We start from the raw sequence: 23265 nt of genomic DNA, 5'->3' as shown, positions 1-23265 counted from the left end.
TTCATTCCACGCTACTTCCAACTCTCTGTCTGCAGGGCTTCGGAGGGCAGAACCGTGGAAGTGCCTTACAGAGGGGACGTGGAAACCACCATCTTTGATATCCTCGGGGGCCTGCGATCCACCTGCACCTATGTGGGAGCTGCCAAGCTCAAAGAGCTGAGCAGGAGGGCGACATTTATCCGGGTCACCCAGCAGCACAGCCAGGTGTTTTCTTAACCAAGGACTGGGACCTGTGAAATGCGTCTGCCGCTTCTCCCCACTTCCTCTGTGTTTTGTGTTAGAGCTTCATGGGGGCAAACCCCCCAGGCTGTGGAAGTAGGTGGGTCAGTTGCCACTGGTGACGGGGTTAAGCAGAAGGACATGCCATCAAACACAGCGCCATGTAGGATTCTTTTGGTTCACGATGCAATAGCCTCATCTTTTAAAGTCACGTCTGTTTGTTTTAAATCTATTTTTTTTTCACCATTTATTTTTCTCTCTGATAAAGAAGCCTCCATTCACAGTGAGTTAGCCTTCCAGACCCTGATCGCTGTTACCAAGTTTTAAAACATCCCCACAACCTCTTGCTAGCACTTCTCCAGCAGTATGGGCTGTAGGAGCTGCCGGCTGGGAGGGGATGTTGATGTTCAGTATGTTGATCTGTGTAACCAAAGATCAAAGCCATACTTTTTGACCTTTCAGATGGCTGGATGAGCCAACGTTGCTGCTGCATTTTCACTGTGATGTTAAAAATGCTGGAGCTGTATCAATGACATTTCATGTGCCTTTTAAGGCCTTTTGTATTTAAATCACTGTATTAACGGACTTACCTCTCCATAGACACTGGCGTTATAATGTAGTGAGTGCTTCCTCCTCCCACCCCCACCCAGAACATTTAACAGGGTACCAGTTTTTTGGTGGATACAATCCTCAGAGTCTCAGGGGTCCTGTTTTTAACATAATCTCTGAATAGGTTTTGAAGCTGTAGACACACAGCAATACTCAACACCAGCAGCCTGATTCTGCACAGCTTTGTGATTTGCATAGTCATTTCAGCTGCCACAAAGCGACTACGGATACACACTTGCTTTACCCGGGTGTAGAAATGATTACACATTGAGCAAGGCCTGGGGAATCAGGCCAAAGGGGTCAAATCCATCTCTGTGTTACTCTGGTGCAACTATTTTGAAGTCATAGGTGTATCCGAGAGCAAAATATGGCCTGCAGTAGACCAGCTGAAGACTTCGTTGCAAGAAGCCAGTTGTCTGATCTTGAGTTAAAGCAGTTGCTGTGAAGACAATAATTAATATTTTAGACTCTGGGCAACACTTTAATAAACTGTAATGGTAGAGTAATTAATTGATAAATCACAATGAAATTTCTTTGGAAGTACACATTGAATCCCCAGGAATACCACAGTAGTTCATTATGATAAATGTTATTAGAGTGAATACCAATGAATTAATAATGACCGGCCACTTACTTTAGCGTGTTACTGAGATATCGATACAGTTGGAAACTGAAGTAACTTCAGAGTCTTATTTTTCCTTCCATGGAAAGATATAGACTTCCTTTGGAATGCAAACCTGTGACCTGTGGGAAGAGGGGCAGGCAGGAAAGCAAATGGAATTATTCTAGCATTCTTTGTTGTTTAGAAAAGATAAAAGAGAATCAGTACAATGGAACATGTTAAGTAACAAATCTAATTCCCAAATCAGTCATTGATGGTGTTAATCAGATTATGCATAATGGGAAAAGCCTAGATGATCCTTCATCTGAAGGCAGGTGGTTTAGAATTAAATGTTAAGTATTCTCCATTAAACGCTGTGGACCTGATTCTCATTTACAAGACGACTCTGCCCTGGTATTTTACAGGGGGGCGGGGCTTAAAGAGGGCATAGGTTACATGTACGCTCATTTTAAGGCCCATTTACACGGCCAGAGTAGTGTAAAGAAACTTAAGTGTAAATGAGAATCAGGCTCCCAGGCCCTGCAAATTAACTTTTCTTCTGAAGTTGGAATTTATATGTAGTGAAGTCTAACAAGGCAGCCGAATGCTTTCTTTACTACAAAATAAATAAAAATATTGTGGGCCAAATTCTGCTGTCAGTTAAACTGATGTAAACCCAGAGTAGCTCCACTGAAATCTATGAAGTTACTTGGAATTTACATAGGTATAACTAAGAGTAGACTGTCCCCCCTCTCCCCCGCCTTTTGCCCCCATAAGAAAAGTGTATTTGTATACAGGTAAATCAAAACTTCTTCAAGGAATGAGGTTATACTGAATATACACTCATACCACCAGTGCATTTCCATACTTGTGCCTTCATACTTCAAAAGTGTGGCTGTCTCCTAGATGCTCCCAGGTTGGGATGCTAATTGGTTTTATATGTTTTTTGGGGCTACATTTATAAATGTAAAGTTTTTTTTAAACCTCTGCACATTTAAAAGAATAGATCTTTAATGTACACATTGGAACGGCTTCTTTTCTGCAGTGAAAACTCCTTGATTCTCCCCTGCCTTGGCCATTATGGAGTCAGTTACACCTGTGCAAACAACAGTATGTAAAATGCAGCCATTCGGACTTGATGGCATTTTACACCCACTTTGCACAGGTGTGAAAGACTACTAAAGGTCCCACTAGTGGATAATGAAGCACTACATGGTACATATCCACTGCAGCTGGAAGGTGTGATGTCCAGCGTGGGTGGACACTTTTTTGCTAGCTCAGTGTGAGCTAGTGAGCTAAAGATAGCAGTGTGGATGTAGCCACCGAAGCTTAGACTCAGGCCTTGGCTACACTGGCAGTGTACAGCACTGCAACTTGCTGCACTCAGGGATGTGAAAAAACACCCCCCCTGAGCGCAGCAAGTACAGCGCTGTAAAGCACCAGTGTAATCAGAGCCTGCAGCGCTGCAAGCCGCGGTAGCACTGTGAAGTCCCGAGTGTAGCCAAGGCCTCAGGGTTTTGGGTGGGCTTGGACTCAGGTGGCTAGTCCATGCTGCAACACCCACACTGCTATATTTAGTGTACTAGCTCAAGCTAAGGTAGCACTAGGACTCTCACCACCCAGCTGCAGTGTAGACGTACCCATAGGCTTTAGAAGCCTGGTGGGTTCTATAGGTTCTATGCGATGCTGGGGAAGAAAGAAGCCATCACTATGATGCTGAATTATTTTTAATAGCACCTTACCCTCTTCTTGGTAACCAGCAGCTGTTTCCACTGGAAGGGAAATAAGCAACAGAAGGCAGCCAGCTGTAGAGCAGTTCAACTGGTGGAGACCCACCCTGTGTGGTTCAACTGGGTGTTTCTTCAGAGGACACCTTCAGTCAGATGGCTCCTTTCACAATGCCCCCGGTACAAATACGTATGCGTACAGCAGGCACACATTTGAAAGTGGAACAAAGAGATTGGCCTGAGGCTAACTCAGGACCCAGTTTGGTGAGGTGACAGGTGCCCTCAATGTCTGTAGGACCCAGCTCCTCCTCCTGCTCCAGTTAGAAGCCAAACTCTTGTTGAAGTCATTGGAAGTTGAGGGTGTGCTACACCTGGCAGTATTAGGCCCTGAAGCAATTAACTTGAGCTACCTCATCTGATCATTTTACAAGGTTCTCCAGTTCTTAGTGTCCTTCCCAGGGGCTTAGCATTGTGCTGCACTTCATGAACTGCTACCGGTCAGCTGCCAACAGAGCCCCCCCCCCTCCGCTACATTGCAAGTGTCTTAAGCAGCGGCTACCCATGACACGGGGCCAAATTCTGACTTGCTTTCCACACCCTTGCAACACCACTGACATCAGTGCATAAGAGGAAAGTTAGAATTTGGCCCCACTGGCTCCATCAAGATGTAGCTAACGTGCCACATTGCTTTAAAAAATGAAGCTAGTTAAAACAAATCTGATTAACAGGTTTGGGTACGATAATACACATTTAAAGCCAAAGCCTGCACAAGGCATATGCATCTCTATGTCCCCCGTGTGACAGCAGGGGAGGCCGCGGAGCACTACTGTAGGAGTGGTGCCTACACCACAGCACCAAGGGATTGTGGTCTGACAGGGAGTGCTGTGTGTGGTCAGTGAATGTGCTGGGACCAGGGGTGAGGATGGTCTGTGGTAAGAAGAGGTACACACTGTCCTCAGCCCACTACCTTAGCTTGCTCAGCATCCTCAGGGGGGCTCTGGAAAGCACCATGTGACTGGCACACTTCTGTGCCTTCCCCCATCGCCCTGAGTGGGTAAGTGTTGGATTTTGCCCTTGCTGCTGTCAGGTGTTGTGTGCAGGGGTCGTTCCAGGAAGCACAAGTTAGGAGGGCTTTCGGGAAGTTTGCTGAGGATGGTGAAAGGTGAGAGCTTTTGCAAGTCTTCCAAGACACAGTATGACACCATCACTGGATCCACGATTAATATTTTAATCCATGGGCATTTGTGGTCTGAAACTCCTGCTAGGCCTAATTCTCTCACGCACCAGTTTCACATTGGTATAAACCCATTGACTTCAACGGAGTCGCTCCTAATTTTCACCAGTGTAAATGAGAGCTAAACCAGGCTTCTCTTGCCACTCTGATGGGCATTTAGGCCAAATCCTCTGCTGTTGGAGTCAATGGGAATTTTGCAGCTCACCTCAGAAACACTGCAGGATATGGCTTTTTGGGTTAGAGTGGGAAAATCACAAGGCCTAGGTGTGGCAGTGTGACTGCACCGCTAAAGCCCACCTGCAGCAAGGCACTTGTTTGCTCTGTCTAGAAGCAATGTGTTTTCTTTGGGGGTTGGTTGGTTAAGAATTTTGAATAAGCTTGCGGTATTGCCACCTGCTGCATGACTTCAATGCTGAAAGTGCCCTAAATGCAATCAGTCTTGCCCACTAATAATAAGGGTCCCCTCGTCCCCCCCATCTGCCTTAGACTTAGTTCTTTTTTATTCATTTAGACATTTAGGCCGGTCCTCTGGATGTGACTTCACAGCATCAGCTATTACACCGCTGACATGGATAACATTTCCAAACATATGTAATAAATAGCCCAAAGCTCCTATGTGACAAATAAAGTTTGTGATAATTTTGAAGACCACACATGAAGTCTTTAAAAAAGAGTGAGTTTTAACCATTTTCATAACACTGCATGCGCCACAGCGGAGATGATTAAGAATGGGTATCTTCTTTCCTCATTTGTAGCCAAAAAACGGTGCACAGAATGCGTCTGCTATGATGAACTTACTCATATAAAGTGATCATATTGTGCACCCTGGCTGTTCTGTTATGAAATAAACGGCTTCACTCTGGCGGACTGGATAGGATTATATGCTGAATGTGGGAATGTGCAAACTTCTATGTATAGTGATAAAAACAAACTCCATAAAAACTTGTGGCTGAAGCTAAATCTGAAGGGGGACAAATTAAATGGACAAATTATTCTTTCATAGGAAAATTGTCTCTCATTCTTTCTTAACGCATAAAGACAGACACACATTTGCAATTGGCACTGTTATTTTATTAGTACGAGTATACTGAAACAATAAACTTGTACTGGTATACAGACAGTTTCTTTAAAACAATTTTGTTCAAATTTTGAATCAAACATTGTTTTATTATAATAATGAAATAATTTCTACCTAGAAAACCTGCAAGCACCATCAAAGAAAGGGACCATAAAATTCAATAAACAGACGCGAGTGTATCCTACAAATAGACACACCACCATTAGAAAATAGAATATGAATTCTTCCATTTTTTTAATATTTGTTTTAAAAAAGCTAGTGCAAGTACAATATTTTACACTGGAATTACAGAGAGTATGCACGCATATGGAAAAAAGTTCTCCTGTCACAATAAAAGCTCTTAACTATGTCTGTATGCACTTAAAATTTTCTCCTCTTTTCATTAAGGTGCAAAACATTATTCCCTCCCTATTTCTCCTTTGTACTGGCCATGTCAGCTTGATTTCTCCTCAACACAAAGCTGCATTATCCCTTTTTCTGAGCCTACATTAGGCGCAACACTGGAAGTGTGATTTGCAACAACCCTCTTCAGAAATACCAAGCAATGAAAACCTTGGAGACTATTATTGTAGAATCACTAGACTTACCCACACGAGGACTTTCCTCAAGTGCCATGGCTAGTTGGCCAGTCCAAGCCTGCTGGCTGTCAAAGACTGACACTGCTACTACAAAATTATTTTCAGTAGCTAATTTGAATGGAAAAGTTTGGAAATTCCCCTTTTTAAACACTGCAGAGAGAACAGTGTTCACAAAAAGTTAATATTTTAAAAAAGCCAAAGACAGAAATACATACATTAGTGAGTTGCAACACTAGCTGACTGTCTGCGAAAAGTTATACCTGCTGCCTTAATAAGATTAGTAACTATGCTAAGTAGCCAAAGGGCCAGACAGAAGACACGAATTTAACCACTTGCAGCCACAGTTACAGAGATCCAGCAACTTCTGACTTCAACTGGAGAGAGAGAGAGTGTGTCTCTCTCTAAAGCTAGAATCATCAGGCTCTTTATTTTTAAAGCAAACATAAGGGGCCAGATCTAGTTGGCTGCTGCTGTTTTCACACAACCCAGTAGTACAGCTTCAAAGAGTGAGTAAGGATTAATGCAAACAACACTTCCAATGCATGCCTGCAGCATGGTCAAGGGAAAGGGCACAGGAGCTTTGATCACTCAGAATAGAAACAAACGAATGAACAACAAAAAAGCCAAACTTGGATGAAGCCTCCAATTAATTCTCAGTGGAAGACTTGAGTCCTTTCAGATAATGACGAGTAAAACTATAGCAATCTTAGAGACTGTTATTGTATAACTACCTATTGGCTGAATGCACTTCATTCTAATACATTTGGGGTCATTCTTTTGGGTGTCAAGGAGTCATTTTAACGTAATTATTTCCCCCCCCCCCCCATGTGACCATTAGGTATCAGAACTGAAGCTTGCGTTACAGGCTGTCAGGGGAGGGAGAGAAGGGTTCTGAAAGTTAACTGTTTATCCCGGCGGTGGGTAGGCTCCCAGCAGTCCAACTTGACCTTTGGCCAAGGAAAGGGCCCTTTCCTTGGAAATGGCTCAAGGATTCTTTCATTTTGGCCTGTGAATAACATGAATCTCTAAATCAAATGAGAAAGAACCTGTCCAAGCTCAGAGCACATCTGGAAAAACTGAAATTCATGTCTTTACCCCCTGTTTTAATGAGGTGGGAGGGTGTGTGTACACAAAAGGCCATGTCTCATTGGATATTACTCTTATTTACTGGTAAGCGAGGATCCCTTGTTATAAACACTTCTTGTTCAAGTTATAGTCTTTGGGTTGATTGGAACAGGAAGTGCTGAAAATGTAGAACAGCATCCCAGAGGGAGTAAAGAAGTTACAATGGCTTCAGAATCTAAACTATGCAGGGTGCTTTAAGATATATTTTCAGCGCAGGAACAAACAGTGTGAAGCATTCCCCCCTTCCCCCGCATTGGGATTTATGTGATATGAACAGAAAATTGAGCATAGTTGTTCTTTGAGAGCCTTTTAAGTATATAATTCTTCCTGTCCAGAGCCAATACAAATCAGATCATCTAAATGTGACAGTTTCTATATACAAAAAACATGTAACTTTCAACCTTTCTCTGCTTTTGTACTTTAAAAAAAAATTCTTTTTTTTTTTTTACAAACAAGGTATGAAACACACTGTTTCAACAGATCCATCTCTTTTTCAAACACTGAATGAATCATTCCAACATTCATTTTTCTTTTGTGCAATTTTTTAAAACATTACCTGTACTCCTCAATGTGAGTGCTTCCAAAAAGTTTTTTTTTGTAAGCTTCTCAAATTAGGTTTACATCAAAAAAATATTCCCACAAGGTATAGTGCTACAAGAAAAGATCCTATCAGTAAGGTAACACATCTGAAGCGAGGTCGTCTATGTAAAAGAAATTAACTCTGGAGTAGAGGTGTGCAACTTGTTTGGAATTTCCTTATCAACAGAAAACACAACACTGTCCTTGAAAAGGATACAAAATCAACTGAACATAATCATTTGCTTTTATGTGTGTGTGTGTGTGTGTGTGTGTGTGCATGCACATGTATACACACACATACACCTCTATGTTTGTGGGTGGACTCCGTTTATTTCAGGATTTTGGGGATTGGGGAAAAAAAAAAAGCCATGAAAAGAAAAGCACTGACCACACTCTGCTAAAATTCCTTTGCTTTTCACATCAACACTGGGTAAGTCCACAGATTGGACTCTGCTGTTTGGTGCTGTCCGCAGTCACGGGAAAGGAAGAAGTGGAAATTATTTTAGAAGAGTGCAGGTTGCACTTTCCCATTTTTGGGTATGCTTCATAATAGAAGTGACAACAGGTCAGATTCTCATCTCAGTTACACCCGTGCAAGTCTGGACTAACTCCACTGATGTCGATAGTTACTCCAAACGTATAGCTGTTGTAACTAAGATCACAATCTGGCTCTAAATGATGGAGCCACTAATTTCTGTAAACACTTATCCATGTAGTTAACATTAACATGTATAGTCCCCGTGCCTTCCATAGGCCTAATTGGATACTTAAAGTTAAGCACATGCATAAGTGTTTGCAGAACTGTGGCCTCCTGCCCATGGCATTACATACTAAGAACCCTAGTGAAATAACACTATTAGTGTTTTTTAAATAGTTAAGATTGGTTCTCCCTGAAACATTTTTTTTCATTTTAGTAGTCACATGCATTAACAGAATTTCATCGTTTTCTTTAATATTGGCAACATACTTAGGTAAAATTAATCTCTATGCAACAAGAGAGTCTCATGGTAACCAACAGCTACGGTTCACTTTGAATCTGCTGCTTTGTATTGCAATTTATGTGATATCTACAAAGTTAATCCACGAGATGCAGGAAATCCAAACTTGTCCTTGAAATTGTACATCCCTACTCCAGAGCAGTAAAAGTGCTGCTTCTGGTCACATCAGTGTACCACACATACGCCAGCCCCATCCCTGAGTAAGAGGTGTGAAAGGTTTCTAAACGTTCCTTGCTTTAGGGAAACAAGAGCAGTGATGTCACTTCCTGGTGCTGAGAAAATGACAGAACAACGGTTTAACGAAGTGACGACAGGGTTAAAAAAAATGGAAACCCCCCCCCCACCCAAACATACATTAAAAAAAAAAATCCCCCCCAAACCCCACAACAACAATGTACAAAATCATTAAATAGTTCAAACAAAAATCCAATTTGGGTTTCAACTAAAGGACTTGAGGTAAGTGACATCAAACTCCAAATTCCCCATGATGTGGCCCAGACAAACTGAAACGATGCCTAAGTTAAACACTATAAGGAACAGTCATTATATATAGAGAGATAGAGAGATATATTGGTTTTTTAGAAATCCCTATAAAGAGGTTCTTTATTTTTTTCTTTTGCCCTGACTAAATTTCTTGGTGATTGTATGCATTTCATTGTAAACTAAACAGGTCTGGTACAAAAAAAAAAAAAAGACTTGTCAGTTAATATTGCAAAGTGGACACTGTACAGAGGCACATGACTCATCCTTTTACACTGAACTCACCTAAATATTTCTATGCCTGTGATTGTTATTTTCACTGTGCACCTCAAGCCACAAGAATTCTAGCCACATCTACACTTCAACATTAGATTGACCTAGCAATGTTGCTCAGGGCTGTGAAAAATGTCATATCCTGAGTACCACAGTTACGTCGACCTAACAACATGCACAGGGGTGAATTTCACCCACATTGTACATCAAGCAGATAGTAACATTCATATACACGTGCATGTAAAGTATAGGTATATTATATATATAAAGTAACAGTTACAGGCATAGATTGAAGAGAAAATGACACTGATAATGCTCTAGAAGGCTGCTTTCAGTCATGTAAGAGACGATGTTATTTACTCATGACTGAACTGTTTGCGATTTACAGGTCCCTCACATTCACAAAATTCTTATCCCCCCCTTTAAAAATCTTTTTTTTTTTTGTGGGAGGGAACATCCACTAAGCCTTTTTCTGGATCTTCTTCTTTATATTGCGGAGGCCAGGGACTTACATTTGAAAGAATATGGACCATCCAGGGCCATCGATCCATGTGTGCCACACCTGTTAACTACATACAGATTCTGTGCCCCCAATCAAGGGAGGTATAAGGCCCTAAACACTTTTATTTTGGGAGGAGAAGGGTAGAGAAAACAGTGAAAGAAAACAAAAAGGTGAAAGTGGAAGAGGGTGTGAGATCTAGCTACCACCACGTGGGTGGGTCTACGTTGGCACATAAAGTATTGCACATCCTAAAAAAGCAAAAGCACAAAAAGGGACAATTGCTTGGAAGGAACCAATTATTTCAGAATTCCTAAATCTGAAATACAAGCACAGAACTAATACATTCCTATTGCTCCAAACTTTTTTTATTTGTTTATTGTTAGTGTTAGTAGAATAGATCCAGTCAGTTTAAGAGTCCCTGCTTCTTTACTAGCCAAAAAGATGTGTGTGTGTGGTTTTATTTCAGATTTTCTGAGTATGTGTATTATGAATATAGTGGTACTAATGTGAACTAAAATCTAATTCTGCCCACATCTTTCTATTCCTCTTACCATCAAAGGTTAAAACATAACAAAAAACAAAACAAACAAAACAACAATAAATTGCAAGTGCCCTGAGCGGAGTATATGGAAGATTAAGCAAGTTCTCTGAGCAGAAACGTTAAAAAAAAGTACAGCACTAGATAAGCAGTGTGACCATGAGAATGAACCTGCTCAGCTGTTTGGTAGCCTGCTGAGAGGTTAATGAAATTCAAGGAAATTCAAGAAAAGTTTCAAGCTATTTTAAACTTATTTAAATCTTTTTGGTGCATCGCAGAAAATGGTATAAAAACAATTAGTTCTGGTGTGAGCTAAATTTCAAGTAATGAATAAAAGAACCAAAAAGCTGGGGGGGTTTCAGATTTTTTGTAAATAAAGGAGCTGGAAATACTGTATTTTAGGAGCGGGAAAATGAGATTTTTAAGGAATTTGTTCCTTTTAGATACTGTATCTCTAATCAAGAACTTTTATAGCCTACTTCTCCCTATTAGTACAGCTTCTTCAAAAGTACTTGAAGGATGCAAACTCAATTACAAAACAAAAGTAATAGTAATATAAAGGCTTGATCATGGAGGGCCTAATCCAAAGCCCACTGAAACCAATGGGATTGAATGCAATGGGCTTCAGCTCACACCTGAAGTGCTTAGTACTTGCACCTCCCGTTGACAGGAACCAAAGGTGCACAGCACCTCTAAGGATCCGGCCCTACCTTTGTTTCAGATTACTGGGAACAAAAAAGACTTAGCTGTCTGAAACCACCATTCCCTCTTACTGTTTTGTACCAAACTCTGAAATCAAGATTGTATTTCAACTGGAAAATGTCATTAAAACAACAAATAATAATAATAATAAAATAACAACCATTTTTTTTATAAAATCCTGCTTATGTATAGAGATGTCTTTTCTGGAAAACTCTCTCAATTTATCTGAAGAAAAATTCTCCGAGTTGTCCTGCTAGGACCTGGTTCTGTGCGACAGATATGGCAGAAAGACCAAAAATGAACTTTAAAAGGAACATAACTCTATAAAATGGCCTAGAGCTTAGGCAGGTTAGTAAATAATTGCTACATTTGTTTATGCTCTCTCAGTCCCCCTCCCTTCCCCACAACATTATTAGGTAAAAACTGCAGGAATACCACACAAATGATAAACTCAAGATGTGCAAATTGCAAGATTCTTTAAAGTCCATCTTTTTCAAAAACACTGGACAATAATGATTTTTTTCCTCTTTCTTTTTTCCTCTCTCTTATTCTTTTATTATCTGTCAGCTCGCATATGCCTTTAACTCTTTCTCAAGCATTAAAGTTTTAAAAGTGCCTCCTATTAAGTAGTCCTTTGTGGACAATGACTGTCACATACTAGTTCAATAATTCACATTCATCCCTTTGAAACCACATTAAAATTTCCAACATCTTGCTTGTGAGAAAACTCTACATAGTCATATGTAGTTAACAGTGTTGAATAGATTCTTTTTTTCCCCCTCAAACAGATTAAAGTGAGATACAGTACTTATTGAGTGTTAGACCAGGATGCTCGACAAGAAAGCGTGAACAGCATTTTAAGTGCTTAAAGACATTCTATGTTCATCTTCAACGTCCGATTCCTTGTGTCACACTGAATTTTGAAAAAAGTGGCACCAGTTGTCCATCGTCATGAACTAAAAACAGTACTAGAGTTAAAGACAAAGATTTGCAACCTAAATGCAAACAATTTATGTCTGCGCTCTCAAAGGGGCAGTACGTGTCTACCTTGTGGAAGCAAATGTCAATGGCATAACCTGATCAATTTATCTAACACTGCACAGAACCAGAAGTTTCCCCTTAGCTAGGGGACCCAACGAACTTTAGGCTTCCCTCACCCTGGCTATGTCATTATGAAAAACTAGCAGTGTAACAATGCAAGCATAGAACCTTAATGAATGTTACACTCTGGCAATGGAACTGCACTAGCAAGCCGAAAATAAACATTTGCGTGGCAGTCACTTTATGAATCAAATTCAGTGCAGTCGGACCCCATGGGGGAAAATATATATACTGTAGAGCCTTGACTAAGAGTTGGTTTGATTGTGAAATGTGTCAAAGACTGTCTGATCCTTTTTTAATCATGTGTGTGTGTTGGGTTCTTAGTGTGCTCTTGGCGCGAGAGAACCTCCTAACGACCCAGCCAGGGAGCTGCAATCCCTCCTTGGGACTGAAACACACACAGTGCATGCAGTGCAGTTTATCTCTGCTACAGTTCCCGTCTCGTCACCTCACAGAAAAAAGAACAGCTGGAGTCTGCTCTACACTAGGTGACTGAAAACAGGAGCCATGACAACACATTCATTTCCACTAAGGGTGCGTGAAGCAGATACTGCCCCTTCTGTAGCTCTCAATAAACCTAGTCACTGACAAAACACTTGTGGAAAAACATATGCACCTGTCTCCTGCATAATACCAGCTGCAACTATAACAACAAGGTTATAACATAAACCTAAAATAAGATGATAACATGTAAATACTGGGTTATTTAGTCTACAGTACAGTAATCTGGATAAAAATGACAAGGGATAGCCTAATTTCCTTTCCCCAAACAGCCTTTACTTGCCTACGTTAGATCGACCTTCAATGCAAATTTTAACCTCCTGAGGAATAAAAGAAGGCTTGGGAAGAGTCAAAGGTGGTTCCTCTTCTGATTTCTCTAGTTTCCGTGTTTCAGGGGCCGACCACCTCCTCTTCCTCGTCGCCGTGGGCTTGCTGGGTTCTGTTTTGGTGAGCAAAGGTGCTGCAGGCAATCCTATTTTGTCCAGAAACTTCAGTTCACCATTCTCAGATAACATCTGTGCACTTCCCTGATTAATACCATTTTCCTGCTCCACATACCTGTGTCTACTTCCAGCTAGACTGTCATTCTTTGAGTGCTTCAGCAAGATACTAGCTGAATCCATGGGTTGGCCCTTTTTAATAGAGCCATTCTTCAGATTCTTGAGAGTAAGCGATATGCAGACATCCCCAACTGAGAGTTTGGAACATGGCAAATCAAAGAGGTGGCTGGTTCTCTCAGGGCAGCAGGACGACCAGCCTTGTCCAAATACAAAAAAAGGGTATTCGACCAAGACTTCAACGCTGACCTGTAGAAAGAGAAGAAAACAAGAGAGAGAGGGAGAGAGAGAGGGAGAGAGAGAGAACATGAATATGAAAACATTGATCCACTATAGTATGTGCTCACTACACATACAGTTAAGGTCAGCTCTTTAGTTTTAGCTGGAGAGACTGATAAATATGTGCACTGTAAAAGCTTATTCAGTATCCATAATGACAGGTTTCAGAGTAGCAGCCGTGTCAGTCTGTAATGTCACTACACTGGACATTAAACTTAATGTTAATGCCCTTTTAACAAGGACAAACAAGTCCTCTGAGACTGGCCAATCCACAGCACAAAACCACAACAGTGTTTGAGCCTTATCTTTATCATCTGCTTAACAACATGCAATGAAGCTTGGGCATAAACAGTTCGGATACCATTTATTAATCTTTTATTCACTGTGCATTTATCTGGTATAGCCTGCCATTCACATTTACCTTAATCCTTAGAAGATGAGGTTACTCACCTTGTGCACTAACTGGAGTTCTTCAAGATGCGTGTCCCTGTGGGTGCTCCACTTCAAGAGTGCATGTGCCCCTGCACCTTTGATCGAAGCATTCTGGTAGCAATGCCTGTTCTGCCAGTACATGTGCCCTACACATCCTCATGCCCAGTACCGAGGCTATTACAGGGCTGTGTGGGCGAGCTGCCCTCAGTTCCTTCTCTACTGTAAAGCCACAGAGGCAGCTCCGAAGCAGAGGGTGGAGGACAGGTAGTACAGCACCCATCAGGACACACCTCTGAAAGAACTCCAGTTACTGCACAAGGTGAGTAACTTATTTGAGTAAGTGTCCCTATGGGTGCTCCACTTTAGGTGACTCCCGAGCAGTAACCCTTTAAGGAGGTGGGAGTTTTGGAAAGGGTCCATCACTGAAGAAAGAACTGCATTGCCTAATACCACATCTGATCTTGCAGTGTGAATTAGAGCACAATGGTTGGAAAACGTGTGCACCGAGGACAAGGTTGGAGCCCTGCAGATTTCAGCAACTGAAACATCTTTGAGTAGAGCTACTGATATAGATTGGTCTAGTAGAGCATGCAGTCACTTTTAGGGGAGGTGTAACCTCAGCAAAGCACAGCAGGCAATAATCTGTTTAGAAAGTCTTTGAGTGTTGATAGGCATTCCCTTAATGCTATCTGCAACAGAAACAAAAAGAGGCTTGGGGTCTTCCTGAATGGCCTAGTCCTGTCCAAGAAAAAGACTTAACACTTGCTTAATATCTAGCAAACTGACGTGGTTTAGGAAAAAAATGGAAGGTGACTAGTTTGGTTGATATGAAATTGAGAGGAAACCTTAGGTAAGAACTTTGGATGAGGTCATAAAAATACCTTCTTCTTGGGGAACCAGGGAGAATCTGCCATTAGAGCCCGTATCTCCCTAACCCTTCAAGAAGAAATGATGGTCACCAAGAAGGCAGTCTTCATAGACAGATGTAGCAGCAAGCACATAGCTAATGGCTCAAGAGGTTGTTTCATGAGATGGCTAAGAAACGGGTTGAGATCCCAAAGCAGTGTAGGGGCTCTAATTTGCAGAAAAAGATAGATAAGTCCTTCTGGAATTTCATTGCAGTCAAATGAGCAAATACTAAGAAACCTACTGGCACATGGAAAGCTGTTATTGCCGCTTGGCGAACCTTGCTGGGAACTCACAGAAAGGCCTGGATATTTCAATTCCAATAAGAAATCCAAGACTGAGGAAAGAGATGACTGGAGAGGAGAAAGATGGTGCCAGTTACACCAAAGGTTATATCGTCTCCATTTCTGAAGGTAGGTCTAGTAAATTCCTTTAACGGTATCTTTTGTACTTCTGCTGAACATGTGGTCTATTGAGGAACAAAACTTGTAGTTGCAGGATGTTCAGATTGGGGTGAAGTATCTGATCCACATCGTGAGACAACAGTTGAGGTTTATTTGGGAGGGCAAAAGATGAGTTTGATGAAACAAGGAAACCAAACTTATCTTGGCCAAGTTGATGCAATCAAAATGACTTTGGCTCGGTCTTGTCTGATTTTTGATAAGGACCTTAAGAGCAATGGAGTTAGAGGACATGCAGAGAAAAGACACTTTGCCCAGGTAATGAGGAAAACAACTCCTAGAGATTGGCAATTGAGGCCCCCCTCTGGAAAAGAATTTCCTGCATTGTTTGTTGGCTGCCATGGCAAAAAGGTCGACCTCTGGAAATACACAAACTAAGAATATTTTGTTGAGGACTCAAGAGTCCAACTCCTATTCGTAATTTAGGGAGAACTATTTCCTTGGGTCATCTGACATGGTGTTTTGTATACCCGCAAGGAAGCTGAGATGACTATCCAATTGGCTATGCACCAGTTCCACACGTTTATCACTTTAGTGCAGAATGAGGGGGAATGTGCTCTGCCCTGACGATTTATATGTTGTCTGTCATGATACTGATGGACTTGTTTTTGAGTAGAGGAAGAAAGTGGAGGAAAGCATTTCTGACCACTCTTAGTTCCAACAGATTGATGTGCAAGTGCTGTTCCTGTTGTGGCCATTTCCCTTGGACTGCGTGAGGACCCAAATGTGTTCCCCATCCCAAGAGGGAAGCATCCAATGTTAATATGACTGTAGGGGGATTCTGGTTGAACAGGATTACTGCACAAATTTTGGATGGATTCATCCACCAGTTGAGTGACTGTAGGACCTTAATGGGTACAGATACCTGCTTGTTTAGACTGTGTTTGTTGGGTACATGAACAGTCCTGAGCCACCCCTGGAGACATTGAAGATGCAACCTGGCATTTTGTGTCACAAAAACACAAGCTGTTATGTGTCCCAGGAGTTGCAGACATGACCTTGCTGGAACTTGAGGGATGAGCTACATTCTTGGTATAAGTGTCTTTAGAGCAGAGAACCCGTCACGAGGGAGATAAGCTCTGCCTATTATCGAATCTAGAAGCACTCCTATAAAGAGAATTTCTTGTGTAGAAGTCAAGATGGATTTCTCTAGTTTTATCGGCAGGCCTAGACTTCGGATTAGTGAAGTTGTTGTTCAAACTGCCAACTATATCTCCTGATATGACCAACCCTTGAGGAGCCAATTTTTGAGGTAGGGAAAGAAAGCCAATCCTAGACAACAGAGGTAGGCAGCTACGACCTCCATGATTCTAAAACACCCTTGGGGCGGATAATTGGCTGAAGAATAGGTCCCGGTACTGGTAATAATTATGATTGAGAGTGAAACGAAGAAATCTTTCGTTAGAAGGCTGAATTGCTATGCAGAAGTATGCATCTTTGAGGGAGGGAATTCCGGGAGGGAATTATAGCTGCTAGGGACACCATCTTGAATTTCAGATGTCCAACATGCTTGTTCAATTGCCTAAGACCTAGTCTCAGCCTCCAACCCTCATTTTTTCTTGGGTATCAGAAAATACCTTGAATAGAACCCTTTCCCCCTGTGCTGAAGTGGGATTGGCTATATGGCTCCCAGACTTAGGAGGAGTGATGAGATCTCGTGTGTCAGCAATTGCTCATGAGGGGTCCCTAAAGAGGAATGGAGAAGGAGGTTGGTGAAATAGAGAGAGGTGGTGTCCAAATTGAGGAAGGGAGGTTGTGTTGTGCAGCTGATTAAACCTGGCCATTGGTCTGGACTTGACCAAACCATCAAAACCGATGACTGGACAATGTTGAAGACTGAGATGAAGCAATTGAGGTAGGTGAAAGGGATTTTTTGTGTTGTCTTTCCCATGGAAGTTCTTGAAGACTGTGATCTCGATGATGATGAGACAGGCATGGAGGGTCCCTGTACAGGGAAGTTCTCTGTACCTGGGTCCAAAGCCTGCTCCATCATTAATAATCTTTACTTAATTTCCCTGTTTTTACTGGATCTTACTTTAAAAGAAGAGAAGATTTTACACTTGCTGGGAATGGCAGAGTCTCCCAAGCAACAAATGCAGTGGGAGTGCCTGTCACTAGCAGGGATTACTTCTTGACAAGAGAGGCACTGTTTAAATCCCGGGTAGCCCAGCATCCCTGATGGAAGAAAAATTGTTCCAACCCCTCAACAGAGGAAAAACAAAAAAACCCCACAAAAATGTACTATTTATTTACTTTAAGAAAAGAAAAATGGAACCAACATTCCAATTATAAGGTACTAAGCTTATTACTACTAAGAGCTAATTACAAAGCTAAAACACTAATAAAAAGAGGGAAACAGGTACAAAGCAAACAGTCACATGCTAGACTACATCTCTGGCCAAAGACGGTTGAGAAGGAACTGAGCCAGCCCTATATAGCCTCTGTATGGGGTGGGAGGATGTGTAGGGTGCATGTGCCAGCAGAACAGACACTGCTACCAGAGCACACGCACACCTGAAGTAGAGCACTAACAGTGGCACTATTCAAAGAACAACTCTGGTATCTTCCTGAATGTCAACCAAATGAATGTTTATAGGAAGACTAGCATGGCTAGGGCATAGGATGGAGAGAGATGTGTGTTTTATTCCCAGCTCTGCCACTGACCTGCTGGGCGCCCTTGTACAGGTCAGTTAACTTCTCTGTGCCAGTTTCTCCATTTGAATAATAAGTATAATGATATTTACCCTCCTTGTACAATAGTTTGAGATTTGCAGATTTACAATCTAATTTATGGCATCAATAACAGCTGTCATGAACTCACGTTCCCAAGTGTGACGCAGAGAGAGAGCTGTCACTCTAAACCCTCCTTCCTTCTCCTCTCACATGTAAACCCTCCCCCCAAATCCTGCTTCTCCTGTTCCATTATCTCCAAAAATATCCTTTGTTTTATTCCAGCTGCCCCAACACCAGCATATTGCTTGGTAATCTCCACTTTTCTCCTGGCTAGTCTATCCCAAATGCCGCTGACAGGTCTGACAATACTTTTTAGAGCAGTCTGTCAATAAAGAATTACAAACAACAACAAAAATTGTAGGTGTAACCAACATCTATCAATGGATTATGACTTGTGTTATGCAGGAGGTCAGACTAGATAATCATAATGGTCCCTTCTGGCCTTAAACTCTATCAATCAATGAATTATAGATGGTATATACCAACCATTGCTACTTCATAATATAGAAAGTATTCCAGAGTCCAGATTTTCAAGGTTATATACAAGGAACTAAATAAGTGGCTTGGTTTTCAACAGTGCTGAGGAATCAGTAGCCTGTGATGACCTGAATGGAAGCTGCTGGCTGTACAGTGCATATCTAGATGTGGATCAACCGGTTGACTTTGAATCTACTCATCTATTAGTTTTCTTTGATTTTACTACCTCGTCTCTATATCTTTCCTTCTTCTCTTCTATTTCTATTGGTCTTCTTTCATTTTCTCTCAAACATGCCCCATGTACTCTCCCCCAAAGGGGTATTTCTTGTTCAGTGAAATGTACATCTGCTCACTGACTCCCATCTTCAGCTGGATGTAAGCAATGCTTGCATTACATGTCTAACTACTTTCAACAGGGTTTAATATGTAAGCATGTACTTAACATGTAATTCATTAAAACCGCCCTCCAAAATTGCAGGTGGTGATCTTAAATAACAAAGATGGCAGGATGCTAACCACTGAGGTATTTCTGTGGTTCAGGAATGATATTCAAACAAACAGGATATAGCTCTCTTTTACAGATGGGACAGACTTTAGAAAGAAAGAAAGAAGAAAACTAGGAACTGCCTCTGTTTTAGACAACTGCCAGTAAAAAAAAACAACAACCTGGGTTAAAAAGATAGCCCATTTTCATAAGCGATGAAACTTTAGTCCCTCCCCAAAGAGGGGCTTGAGTGAACATGTCCTGCATTTTTTGCTTGTGCATAAGGTTTTTTTTTTTTAAAAGGTGACTCCATCTGAGTCACCCGGCCTTGCTGTATTTTCTTAGGAGAGAAGCAAGACTGTTTTAAAATCATGTCTCCATGTTTCTAGCATTTAAACAATAAAGCAAGAAAATAAAATGTACGTCCCTCTTGAAGCACATCTGAAGGTGCTGCTGAGATTCTTTATATCCCAGTGTTGTAAAAATCATTTATGAAAACAGTCAAAACTTTTCAGGAGAGTCAAAGAATATCTTTGAATGTTTCATCTAAATCATGTAATCGTTTTAATTCACAGTCTGACTCATTTTTTAGTGGAAGCAATTTCCGTTGTTCAGGAAACACACCCTGGCACTGGAATGCCTGTGATACACGCTGAGAACGCCAGTTTAGATGAAATGTCACCCGCATCACTCAGACTGCAGTGGATTTTACACAGCAACGCAGACATGGAAGAACTTTAGGCTTGCGGCTCATTGCTATAGTTCCTTTAACAAACAAAGTAGAAACTACCTAGTACAAGGGGTGCAGTTGGTTAATTTGTGGACTGAACGTCTACTTTCTGGCCAAGTTTCTTCCTCCTTTGTGTATTAAAGCCTGATTGAGCTACTTTGGCCACTTTTAATGGTCCCAAAGATCAGTCCAGCTACAAACGTGGAACATGGAAAATAAAGGCACAAATGCTTTAAGATAATATATGTGTCATACCATCATTCTCTGCTTATGCTGCTGTATGAGAGCCCAATCCTGCGAAGGACTGAGCACCCTCATTTTCCATTGAAGTCCATAGAGGTTTGGGGAGCTCAGCATCCCATAAAAGGGTGTAATTCACCCAGTTCCAGAGAGGCAGTGCAAGGCCCTCTGCTCTCCGCCAGCCCAGTGCTGGGGCTGTGCCGAGGGGAGTGGTGCCTCTTCACACTCTCAGTGCTGAGGAGGGTGTCAGTGCAGAGCTGGTGTGGAGGACAGAAAATGGGAGTGAGCTGAGGAAGCTGATCAAGCTGGGTTAGCCTTACTTGGATTCTCCCCCTGCACTGTCACTCCTCTCCCCCTGAGGAGGCAGGATATTGAAGGCAGCAGCCTGTGAGAAGAGCATGGCAGCACCACTCTGAGGGAACTGTGCTGCCATGGGAGAAAGGGGTCTAGCTTGCACTGCGAAAGCATTGGGTCTGCGCGCACACACACACACTCTCTCTCTCTCTCTGCCCGTTGTGAGTCTCCCAAGATGGGTGCAGGCCCAAGACATGAATGTTTCTGGAACATTAAATTCCCTGCCTGACCAAGAAGGGAACCCTCCCTCCCACCCCCCAGGATAGAACAACTAGGAAAAACGTCTGGAGGTTGAAAGTCAGGGAGTTTTCTGACTATCATGTGGCAAAATCCTGCCAGACAGAGTATCCGTCCCTCAGTTTCATTGGTTTGTATGTGGATTACAAATTTGTAATGGTTGTCTGCTGTGGACATAGGATACACAGGCCCTCCTTCTACTGGGCCCTTATTATCCGCAATGGGTATGGTGGTTTCTGCTCCAACCTTTCTAACATGTGGGCCCTACAACACCTTTCTTACCCAGTGACTTCTGGAATCTTAGTGCCACTGGGCTCTCCAGACGGGGTCAGAAGAGTGGCATCCTGGAGAGAGAAACAACCGTAGCACTGGAGGGAACACAGATCGAGCTCTTCACAAATCTGTGATCCCAAACCTGACTAGCACTGGGGAATTAAACAATGATTCACAAGGAAAGCAACTTCTGTTTGCCAGTGCCACACAGGGCCTTGAGTGCTGCCCTTTCAGAAGCTAAGAGAACAGAGTAACAAATTTAAACATACAATACAGCCTCCCTATCATTCACAGGAATATAGGATTACTGCCCCTCTGACCAGAGAACAATGAAGTACAGATCACAGGAGCATATGACAGAGAGCACGCTCCATCTGTAGCAGAAAACAGCCTAATTCCCTCTTATTTCTGTTGCCGTGTGCCAAGGCTAATTGAAAGTGGAGAGCAAAGCAACAGAAATAGTGACTGATTTGTGTGTGCAGAAATAGATGGAAGGCTAGACTGGATGAAGCACTTAAAATATACTTAAGGGAACAATGCTACGCTGGTGCAGGGATGGACTAGATGACCTAATAGGGCTTTTCCATCTTGAATTTCTATGATTCTACTAAAAACCAGAGATGGTGAAGAATGTGTTCATCATTTTCTTCTTTTGAACTGTACTTTAGTTTCCGCAGGAGACAACATTGCAGCACATTGTTCCATAACAATAATCAGTAACCAAAACCCTTTTTTAAAAAGCCAGCACTTTAGAAGAGTTATTTTGCTTCCACAGTGTGTATTGATCTAGTGTAAGTACAGGTGAACTACTGTACACCTGTTTCCTTCTAAGGCTGCTCCTTGCAGCAAGGAAAAAGACAGGCTATGATGATGTGTGAGCTGTTAACAGAGTAACATTAAGAATTATAAATGATGTTCCAAATCTTTAGGTCTCTTTTCAGGCAAAACTCCCATTTGACTCCAGCATGACAAGGACTGCACAAAACAAAGTAAGGAAGGATCTCCAGGCTTGGTTCAATAAAAATAAATATAGGAAATGATGTAATCAGAATAGACTAGTGTAGTCAGGCAGATTGAGCATGATATTGGGAACCACAGATGCTGGATTTCTAAGGACAGCTCTTTCACTGCATTCCTGTGTGGCTCTAGGTAAGTTACTTAATCTTTTTTTCCAGGTTTCCAAATCTACGAAGTGAGGATAAAAATACTTTATTACCTACTCCACAGATAAGGTGCGAGGATTAGTTAATTTTTGTACAGACTCTGAAGATGTGAATTCACCATTACTCTAATTAGCTCCCAGAAGTCATCGGGAGGAGTATATTTAAATGGCAGCTGATTATAACAACATTATTTTTAGATTATATTAATACTCTATATTTTAAATTATATTAATATCATAATTAGGCCCCCAGAATACACTGGAGGGCATATACATATAAATGAGAGCTAATTGTAAAAAAAAATTACAATCATAATACTTTATTATAATTAGCTCCTATTTAAATATACTCCCCCAATGTATTCTGGGAGCTAATATATATTCTACATATAGGAATATCAGAATGTGAGGCTGTTACTATTCTATATATATGTAGCAAGAATAACTTCTGTCCTCTCAACACAAAACGAAATCCTCTTCATATTTTATATTTCCTAACAGTAATGGTTGTGTACCTACTAATGAGGTTAAAATGCTTTTAAATATCTAAGTTACACTGTGGATGAGGTCATCAGAGACTTCAGACACACTGAAATGAAACATCTCCCTTACCAGGCAAATTCAAATCAGAGAATTACTTGCTGCTATACTGGGACACGGCTGATCTGGGAAGAGACCCAAGTTCTGGAATCTACAGGAAATCTAAATTAAACCCACATTTTAATCCTATCTCTACGTGACTCTTTGTGAATTCTGGAAGCATCCCTTGTGGGAAACACAGCTGGTGGAGTATTTTAACTGGAATGTCGTCAGCCGGATTCTTATACGCTTCTTGAGAAGTTGACACTTCACTGGATGAGACTGTGCCTTGCAGTTTTGTTTTTATAGCCAGCAACTGAATATGGTTTCTACCAGATGATGGCACTCTATCCTTCTGCAAGGGAGCTCTTCCCAGTGTGCAGCATTACAACACATTGGCTACACTGACATATCTGTGAACAAGACATGACATAAATGCTACCTACTAATTTGTACCTCTTCTGCTGGTGCAGAGACCAGTGGTCTGGCTGGAGAGGGAGAGAAATGAGAGCAAGA

At 41.6% G+C, this 23265-nt stretch overlaps 2 protein-coding genes across 35 annotated transcripts in view; one reads left to right on the top strand and one right to left on the bottom strand.

Annotated features, from left to right (window-relative positions):
• The window catches only part of GMPR (guanosine monophosphate reductase), a 55798-nt gene extending 46289 nt beyond the window's left edge, over window positions 1–9509 (top strand). For all 3 annotated transcript variants that reach the window (XM_005308567.5, XM_042860512.2, XM_065585067.1), the window contains exon 9: window positions 36–9509. In XM_005308567.5, the coding sequence (XP_005308624.1) occupies window positions 36–216 (181 nt within the window). In that variant the 3' untranslated portion in view covers window positions 217–9509. The remainder of the gene's footprint in view (window positions 1–35) is intronic.
• The window catches only part of ATXN1 (ataxin 1), a 271002-nt gene continuing 253176 nt past the window's right edge, over window positions 5440–23265 (bottom strand). For 30 of the 32 annotated variants that reach the window (XM_065585035.1, XM_065585036.1, XM_065585044.1 and 27 more), the window contains one exon: window positions 5440–13651. In XM_065585035.1, the coding sequence (XP_065441107.1) occupies window positions 13121–13651 (531 nt within the window). In that variant the 3' untranslated portion in view covers window positions 5440–13120. Of the gene's footprint in view, window positions 13652–18948; window positions 23238–23265 lie in introns of those variants that run through there. The other 2 variants (XM_065585066.1, XM_065585065.1) reach the window with 1 other exon arrangement.

Source organism: Chrysemys picta, chromosome 2 (genome assembly GCF_011386835.1).
Source record: "Chrysemys picta bellii isolate R12L10 chromosome 2, ASM1138683v2, whole genome shotgun sequence".
Lineage (NCBI taxonomy): Eukaryota > Metazoa > Chordata > Testudines > Emydidae > Chrysemys > Chrysemys picta.
Note: the sequence above shows the minus strand (reverse complement) of the source record. Positions and strands in the feature narration are given on the sequence as shown.